General features: G+C 47.4%; 1 protein-coding gene across 1 annotated transcript in view; it reads right to left on the bottom strand.

Annotated features, from left to right (window-relative positions):
• Positions 1-7,627: 7,627 nt before the first annotated feature.
• Positions 7,628-9,522, bottom strand: part of SCD5 (stearoyl-CoA desaturase 5) — a 31,502-nt gene continuing 29,607 nt past the window's right edge. The window contains exon 5 of the mRNA XM_027738506.2: positions 7,628-9,345. Within this exon, the coding sequence (XP_027594307.1) occupies positions 9,155-9,345 (191 nt within the window). The 3' untranslated portion in view covers positions 7,628-9,154. The remainder of the gene's footprint in view (positions 9,346-9,522) is intronic.

Raw genomic sequence — 9,522 nt, 5'->3', positions numbered from 1 at the left:
GGGTGTGCCTTCTGCTCCAAACCCCCAGGGGCACTGAGGAGGGCTCGCCACCCTATCTCTGCAGCCTTCCCGGGAAGCAGTGCCCAGATGAGTATGTTGAAAGGCGTAGAAGAAGCAGCCACCCAGCAGCAAGAGACCTCAGGAACAGCCTGGGACATGTTGTTCTCTTCCACCTTTTTCCTTTTCCTACCAGGTGGTGGGCTGTGTGATCTCTGTAAAGTATCTCTGCGGTCAGAATTTTGAGAGGAGACGTTCCCAGCAAAACAGCTCCGTGATAACCATTTGGGACTGTTTCCTGGGGTGGAGGGATCCCTTTGCTGTCTGACCTTCATGGTATCTAGTCAACGTGAATGCTACCACTTTTTTTTCCTCTCCCTCCCCTCTCTGACAAGATGACTGATGGTATTTTTTGACAGTCTTGTTTCTTCTAAAATCCAAATAAGGCAGTACTTATTGAAAGTTTTGTCGTGGTGCTATCACTTATGAACTAACACAAAACAGATGCCTAAATCCGCGCCAGCCCCCAGAAGTGAGCTGAGTTGTACATCAGCACTTTATCAGCGCTTCATATACTGCCCTTCTAGTGACCAAGCAACACTCCTTCACCCTGCAGCTTTGACCCTCATGGCACACCCTGAAGAGTTTTCATCTCTTTGATCCCAAGGGATTGAAAACCCCTCAAAGTGCTGATCCTCAGAGCAAGCACTACAACCAGCAGGCCCCCTGAGCCCTTACCAAAGTGGCTGCATCATCAAGGGAAAAGACAGACACTCTCACTGGAAGGCATGTGCTGTGTGTGCTTCTTGGTGTTTTAAAGGCTGAGGGAGCTATTTTTAGAGCGGAAAGAACATTCTTCCTGCTCTGGTATTTCAAATCTTGTGCTATCCTGGACTAATAAATGGTTCCTTGCAGCTTTTGCATTTTTGCAACCCCACAAAATCCAGAGATCTTGGACAGTTTTTCCCTCTGTGTGCACCTGACACTGTCCCATGGCTCTGCCACACACAGGAGCCACAACAAATGACTGCTGGGCACAGCATTCTTTGGGCAAGGAGGTGCTGTCAACCCCCACGTCACCAAGAGAGGCCCCAAAATCAGGTGGCTGTAAAAAAGTATGCTGGAAGTATCAGCATTAGCCACATCCCTAACGGCAAGGCTTCCTGTGATAGCAAAAGTCAAGGAAACTCGCTTTAAAAGTAACAGAGGAGAGTTGTTTGAGTCTCAGTATCCCCTGGCTTTCAGCAGCTGAGGCTGAAGAAAACCTTCTGTCAAACAGGTGAGAAGTGACAACGCGCAGCCCCAGTGATTTTGGCCAGAAAGGAAAAGGCAGCAACTAATCAGAAACTGCCTTAGTCACTTCACCTCTGCTGTCAGCCAAAGCTGGAAGGAAAACAATGCACCATATGGGATTTTAAAGCAATTTCATTTTTGGTAAACTCTGAGTGTCTGAGACATTTTGTTCACAGCTTTTTTTTGAGCAGATGGTGTCCCTGTGAGTGCTGGAAAATGCACGATGCTGACAGGCCCACCAAAAACCTCTCACAAATTAAAAAATCACAGCTTAAAAAAAGGGTACAGCCTGGGGACAACAGCCATGTGCTGGAGCACACCCAGTGCAGGAAGCAAGAGAGATGCAGGGAGGCATCAGCCATCAAGGGATGGTGTTACCTAGCTCCATGGAGATATTTCCTACAATCCCTTCTTCATGGGACAGCAGTCCCATGGGAGGAGCAGCCCCTCTCCTGTGAAACTCAACCTGCAGCATCCCCCTGTCAAGGGCTGTGAGGGTGCAAAGGGAGGTGGGGCACATGGGCATGTTGCTTCTGAGCTACATCCCACAATAATGCTCCCCCTGCCTCCCTCACAGTAATACCGCACATCCCAAATCCCACTGCAAGCCCACATTGACCTGTAGAAAGAGTTTTTCCTCCCACATGTCCACCAACACTACCTTGGCAAAAAGTCAAGTAGCCATAAGTACATTCCCTCCTCTTGTTTGGGGTTACCCACCACCTGGCTTTCCCAGGGGTAGGTGTGCCAGAGGCTGACACTGGTGTCCCTCCCTGCTAAGCCCATGACTTGGAAGACACAATTGCAGTGACACTGGTGGGCAGACGTGACAACGCTCCTGGGACGCCGTGAGCAGCGCGTGACTTCTCCTGTCCCAGCCTACTCTGGGTTTTCCTGCTGGGCCACTGAGACCCACTGGGGATGTGTCTGGCAATCTGCCTGGCCTGGAAAGCCAGCCTGCTCCAACGCAAGCGAATGTTCACAGTTATGGCTTTGCTTTGCTGCCTGTTCATTAGTATTTCCTCCCACTGATGCATTACAGCACGTGCACATTCCCTGTCCAAATTCCACCACGTAAGTGCTCTTCACGGGGACCGAACTGTGCGCCATCTCACATCTGCTTTCTTCCTTCCAGGGACAGAGAAGTGGGAATTCTGAGCCTCCGTGTCTTGACATCAAGTAGCAGGATCAGGCCTCGGAGGTATTTTGCTTTTCATGTAAAAGAGAGGACTACCACAGGCCTAACCTCTGCCCTTGCAGACCTCACTCACAGCCCAGGAAGAATCAAAGCAACCTCATGCTCCCCTAGTTACAGTCCTTCCCAGATTGATATTGCCACTGAAGGCTGGCTGCGGTTATCCGGGCCTGTTTTTCTGGGGAGGAAAAGGTACACAGAGGTGAGGAAAACAGAAAAGGGAATTGCTTTGAGTTTCTTTTCATTCCTGGGAAATACATGTCTTCTGAAAAAGTATATTTACCACCTGTTTTTCATGTCCTGCTCCTTTCTGCTCCAAAGCTGGAGTGAGGCCTGGCAAGAGACATCACCCACCCAGAAACAGGAGTGGTGAGGTTAAATACAGCATGGGTTAAATGGGGGCAAAACTGTCAAAAACCAGTTAAAACTGCTTCTCAGTTTAAGTGTTAACCCTCGTTCCATTAGCCAGATCATCTCTTACCAAAGCCATCTGTTCTTTTATCCAGATTTTTAAATATTGTGATAGACTTCCTAACTCCAAATGCCCTGCTGATAAACAGATGCCATCTGAGCACACGTGCCCTTGGCTTGGCTTTGAGAAGGTGTGCTAAGGGTTGCTGGAGAGGGAGTCACCTGCAAAGGGCACTCTCTCACCCTAAGAAATATCCCCAGATCCCAACCCTCCAAGATGAACTGCTCCCTCTTACCAGCTCGCCCACACAATCCCAGCTGAGTAAAATTCACCTGGATTTGGGAATGGAGCAGCAAATTGAAGAGACCCACTACACCTAACTGCAACCAAGTGGCACCATTTAAATGTTAGGAAGGGAAATGGAACAAACGGAAAGTTACAATTTTTTTTTTTACATAAAAAGAGAAGTCAGAAAAAAATTACTGCTGTGCTAGCAAATACATGGGATAAAGAGGACTTGCACTCAAGGCAGTGAGGGTGCGAACTCTGGGGAGGAAACCTTGAAGTGCCAGGGTATGCAAATCACCTGCTGCAGACTGGCATGCCTTGTCCCCAAGAGGTACGTGTTCTGACCTGGCAGAAGAGCAGTCCCATATGAAGCACAGAAAATGATGTGGGGAAAATTTTTTTTTTTTTTTTTAAGGATGATGAGATTGTGTAAAATAATTATTTCCTGTTATGGTGCTATAAACGCTAATGGAATTGTGTCAGCCAGGAAAATTTAGTACCCCCGGTAAATACCAAGGTTAGGTATACTGTGCAGAGATGGTAGACACCATTTCACCTACATTTTTTATCTGTGCTGCTCACTGGAGCTTTCCCCCCAGGCATTTTCAAAGGCCTGCAAAAGGGGATTTTATGTTTTTACTGTTCTGCATTCAGGCCTTGCTGCTCATCTTCTTCTCTTGGGCAGTAAGATAGATTTTTAAAAATGCAGCTTGTGTGGGGCAATACCTTTACCTGCACTGGGGCCAGACCTTTGCTCCTTGCCCTTTTGCCTGTAGCCCCAGCTTGGCCATGGCTGGTGCAGGAAGGGAGGGGCAGTGGCAGAGCTCCTGGCACAAGGCTGCAAACCGCTTATCTCCCTGGAACTCACAAGTGTGGCTGTGTCAAAGCCAGCAGGTCAAGGTGGAAATGGTGGCAGCTGGGGCACAGAGTGGTTGGACAGACCTGCTGGGGTCATTTGACTGCAAAACCGGGGTGGAAATTCTTTAAGCGTTTTCTCAGAAAAAGCCTAAATCAGTGTTTAACTCTCCAGGGAGCGGGACAGCAGGAGATGCACTCAGTAAAAGCAGCACACCTCATGTGTGAGGGGGGATTGAAACAGCAAAACCCTCCAAACCATCCAGTGGGCAACTCTGCCCATGCAGGGGCACCCCAGGAGTTTTGGATTTTCCCCCCTATTGTCCCCCTGTTTAGTGGGGCTGGTGTTGCTGGGTATGAGCCCCTGGATGCCAGAGGTTTCTGCTCCTGGCCTGGGCACAGCTGAGTCATTGCGGGAGCCAGAGCACATGGGCACATGTTGGCAAATGCCTCCTTTCCCCCTGGGCTCTGCCTTCAGTTTTACTTTTACTTCTTTTAAAATAAGATCTTAAGGGAAATTGCACCATGATTCCCAGAAACACCCCAGAAGGTGGTAACACCCTATGAGACCCTTTCTATGTAAGGGTGCAGCTACAAAACAGCCTAGGAGCAAAAATATCAAGGTAATACAAGTCCAGCCTAGCCATGCTTTTGGGAGCTGATATACTGTCAACTGATAAAAATCTCTCCAAACTGAGAGACCTCCCGGCTGCAAATAACCCAAACATTGGCTAACCACAGCCCATAGGTCAGTCACCGCATTTCCAGCGTGGCGTGGACTCCCAGGCTCATGTGGACACAGGAGACCTTTTAGAAGATATTTTTTTTTTTTTTTTTTCCTAGGAGCCTCCTACACCAGCTGCTGAATGTGATACCTGAAGTCAGGCCACATTTCCCATCTGCTGGGCTTATTTCTAGAAAGCTGTGTTCTGGCTGCCGGCCAGAGGACAGCAGTTGCCTTGCGCTTTGCAAGCTGCAGAGACAGGGATGCAGACACCAAAGGGGCTCACCAGGGAACTGCAGAGCCACTGGAGGAAGTGGGCAGAAATCCGCCCCTCATGCCTCAAGAGCAGCCTCCTCTGCATTCCCACACACCTTCCCCACGCCCCCCAACTCCAGCAATCCACTACTTTCACCAGGTGTTTTTAAGATGGCTCAAGGATATGGTGACCAGCCCAGAGCTCACCACCCGCCCTTTTCCCACCCCAGCTCTACAAGTGCCAAGTGAAGGTTTTGTGCTGCCGCACAGGACCCTGGCACAGCCCCCAGCCCAGTGCTCCAGAGCAGGACTGCCACCAGCTTTCCTGAGCACTGCAGCAGGGGCTGTCAGGCAGGAGATGGCACAGGAGATGTCTGCTCCACTTGGCTGCTTTTCAGGGAACTGCAAACCCTGATGCATTTCTTCAGCGCCAGTGCTCACCCTGTCACTGCAGCACCTTTGTCAAGGTGTAACTTCAGCTCCAGCAGGTTTTGCTCACGCTTGCCTCCTGCTCCAAGGATTACCCCAACGCAGCCCAGCCCGTGGGCTGCAGCAGAGATGGGGTTAGACAGAGCCTGGATGTTCCCCTGCAGTCAGCCACCACAACCTCGGTCTCACCCCACACCGTGGCAGTGGTGTTTGTACACAGCCCTGAGTGGGGGCGGGTTTCATCACTGTTTGCATGGTCAAGTACATGCTGTAAGTTACAGATTAAATCCTCCCTTAGCGATTGTGCCAAGTGCCAGGGCAGGCACAGCGCTCCCTCGAGCCAACTCAGAGAGCAGGTGACCTGCTCGGGGGGTTCTGCTGTGGAAGGAGCACACGGCTCCAGAGCCAACACTGCACTTCCTAAGGGCCCCACTAGTTCTGGGAAAAGAGGTAAAACAGATGCAGTCCCTGCCCTTGTGCCAAAGCTGAGAGCCTGGAAACGCTCAGTGCGACACGGCATGGGGCAAAGCACAAACGCCTCCTGGTACTGGTCCTAGGTGGTGTTATTCCAGATGGTTCAGTGTGCTGAGAACAGAGCTGGACACAACAGAAGATCAGGCACTCTCAGACCGTCAGGTCTTAGATGACAGTCACTGTATCCTTGGATAAGTCCAGCCTATAGCCACCCACTGATCCACCAGGAGTCCTTCAACACTTTTGTCACTGCTCAGAAACCACCAGCAGGGTCCTTAACTACCAGATCAGCAGGAGAGGTGCCAAAGTCCACAGAAATAAGTGCCTTACTGGGGCTTCACAACTTCCCCACATCACTGCATGCAGCTGTGAATTGATCCAGCAGCTACCCTAGGAGGTGGCTGGGACACTTCCTGCCTCCCAGAGACCCTACATCTTCTTGAGGAAGGGGAGAATACACTACAGAACATGACCAAAATATTTAAAAAAAAAAAAGGCAAACCAAATTATTCAAAAAGTTCAAAACAAACCCAACCCCCCCCCCCCCCAAAAATCCAAACAAATAACAAAAAAAGGAAATGCATGGAAGGATTCCTTGTTTTACCAAAATTTGAAGCACCCTCTTCAGAAATCCTCTTTAGGAATCTTCTTGCAAAAGCTAGCTGACATTTTTTTTATCAACTCCACCACATGGAGAAGTTAATTTACAGAAACAGGAACTCAGGTAGTGTAAACTTTAAGATAAGGCATTTGATGGAGGAGCTTTTCCTTTTCTAAATGATGTTTATTTTCAGTTTTTCAAAAACAGGTAACTTGCCAACAGTTTCAATACCAATCTCAGATCCCCGAAACCCACTGGAACTGCTGCTGCTTCTGAAGTCTTACACCTGGGGAGGGGGAATATTACCTTGTTGTACTTCCAGGTAGTCAGAGAGGTTCAGAACAGCATGTACCTCTTTGCAAGGCCAGTTAATACTTCTTACACCACATACTTGACAAGAATCAGCTTAAGGAAGTCCAAGTAATAGCAGCACAAAAGAAAAATGATAAAGATCAACAGGAAGTTGTCTCCTAGTGCCCGTGAAGTGCATTCACGGCAGCTCTCCAGTCAGGAAATTGCACAAACAAAACGATGGGAGCGCCACTGAGATCAGGCACTTGCACATCTTCCAAGCTTCCTACACCCAAACACCAAGTGCAAACCCATCACCTGCATCACCCTGCAGGCAGGTTTCCTGTGGTTTCTGCCACTCTCCAATGGCCTGTTGACCAGACAAAGATGGAAGCAACAGTGCTTATCTTTCTAAACAGCAGGAGGTCAGAAGCCTCTCAGCTCCTGGGACCCTGTTTGTTTGGTCAAAGTGTTGTCCTGCAGTCACATTGGGCTGATATTTTTCTGTTAAAGTGGGATTTTTACGTGCAAGAACTTGCCACAGTTTCCTTTCAAGCTTATGTCAGCTTCAATTTTATTTTTCCCCCTCTATCAGCTTGGCCACTACTCCCAAAGTAATCAAATCTCTTGGTGCCCTTCCGTGTGACAACCTCCTCTTCCACTGACATTCAGAAATGCTGAGGGGACAGGTATTTTGAAAATGCTGCAGCAAATGAGAAGCTGGAAATGCCAAGCAAAACCCTGCTGTAATTCTGATGTGAGATGCACAAAGCCCTTCGCTCTGGGAGATGTTTCAAAACAAGACACGGCGGCCAGTCTAACTCGTAACTGTTTATTGTAAATCACTCAAGAGTTTACACATCATTAATGACAAAATAACACTTTTAAAACACCTGCTGGATGAAAGACAGAATAAAGACAACTCTTTTATATTATATGGCATCATTTAAAAAACAAGAAACAGAACAAAAAAGAAACCATTTTATTTTTTTTTCCCCACTTTTGCATCTTTCCTGAAAATATCTGGGCATGAGTCTCAGTTATCTCAAGACCTCTGCCTTGCCCAGGGCATGAGGCCGTGTGGCTGGGAAACAGGCACTCCTTCTCCAAGGGGCAAGGCAGTGACCTTCCTTATAAATGAAAATCATGCCCTCTATCTTCAAAAGTGCTCCAGTGCTGACAGTACAAAGCCTCTCTCCTGCACTGGCTAACATCTAACACAAAGGGCTATATGTCCCATTAAATCCACATGCCTTTTTTTTTCTTTTTTAATACTTTTTTCCTTTTTTTTTTCCTTTTTTTTCTTTTTTTTTTTTTTTGTTAAGCAAGGCAACTGTTAAAATTCAGAAGCTACATAACTGTCTTTATATTTTGCTCAGAAACCAATGGATGTTGCATGCAGCTGAAATATTAGTACAGACTCTGACTTAGATAAAGGTCAGTTTTCTAAGACCCGCTAGTCAAAGGCAGAAAAAGAAATTAAGAGGCCTCTTGTGCAAAAGGAGCTAAAATATGCATGCATTGATGGCCATGACTGATTAGAATACAACTTAGGTCTCCAAACATTGAAACCGAAGCTTTATTTGGCTTAAGACATGGTTGAGCTCTATACATTTACAATTACAATGTATATGTGACAACAAAGGAATCATCTCAATATAGCATCAGTTGGTATTTTGGCCTGTATAGAGACTAATTTTTAACACAAAAGCCTGCTCAGCAATAAATGTTTTTCATATTTAGCAAAGACAGCAGTGCACTGGGCTGGCTAACAAAAAGAAGAAAGCAGGTTTTCAAACTAACATTTAACTAAATTTGGGGTGCTTTTTCCCCTTGGACATACTGTTTCGTCATCGGTGCTGTTACTGTCCTTTCCATTAGTATGTAGCTGACACAGCACATCGGGCCCTGCCCCAAACCCTTGAAAGATGCATCTCAAAAGCATATTTGATTAACAGTAGAAACAAAAACCTCTCCTAACTGCACTTGGAAAGGACAGTTAGTTCCTTCAACCTGCCAACGTTTACCATGAACAAGCAAATTACAACAAATCTCAGACATGAACTACAGTGACTAAAATCAAATCTCTCTCCTGTTTAACTGCAATATTAAATAATATGTAACATTTTTACACTTAATAGTCTTAAGTTTGGACATAAGACAGCTAATAAGGAAAAAAAAAAAAGCTGTGGCTGAATCTGTTCCTGTGGTATTAATTCAGCCCAACTGATCTGAAAAAAAGTAATTTTACCAAGAGGTAAATCCACCACAGGCACGGGGTTGCACTCACACCCACCCACCCACGCGTACAGCAGCGCTGGCACAGCAAAGCGTTACTTTTCAGGCACTGCCATCTCCGGTCCTTTCTTTGCGAGCCTGGATCATCTCCTTCGGAGCCTGCTTGCGGTCGGTGACCAACCCCAGCCAAAACATGAAGTCAATGAACCAGGTGGTGGGGTTGAACTTCAGGCCCAGCTCACTGGCTGAGTAGTCAAATGGGAAGGTGTGGTGGTAGTTGTGGAAACCCTCACCTGGAAAACAGAGAGGGAGTTTAAAGACCACATGGCTGGCACTTCTATCGACTCAGGAACACGCTCAGGTGGGACATCCCAACACCCATTTCCCAAGTCTTGCATCTAGTGGAGGTTACGCTCCACCGCAGATACGGGAGACCTCTGGGGCAGACCCAAACCAGACTCCACTTCAGT

The sequence above is a fragment of the Pipra filicauda genome, unplaced genomic scaffold (genome assembly GCF_003945595.2).
Source record: "Pipra filicauda isolate LSUMZ 115617 unplaced genomic scaffold, ASM394559v2 scaffold8_size5757611_pilon, whole genome shotgun sequence".
NCBI lineage: Eukaryota > Metazoa > Chordata > Aves > Passeriformes > Pipridae > Pipra > Pipra filicauda.
The sequence above is the reverse complement of the archived record's forward strand: the minus strand, read 5'-3'. Positions and strand labels throughout refer to the sequence as shown.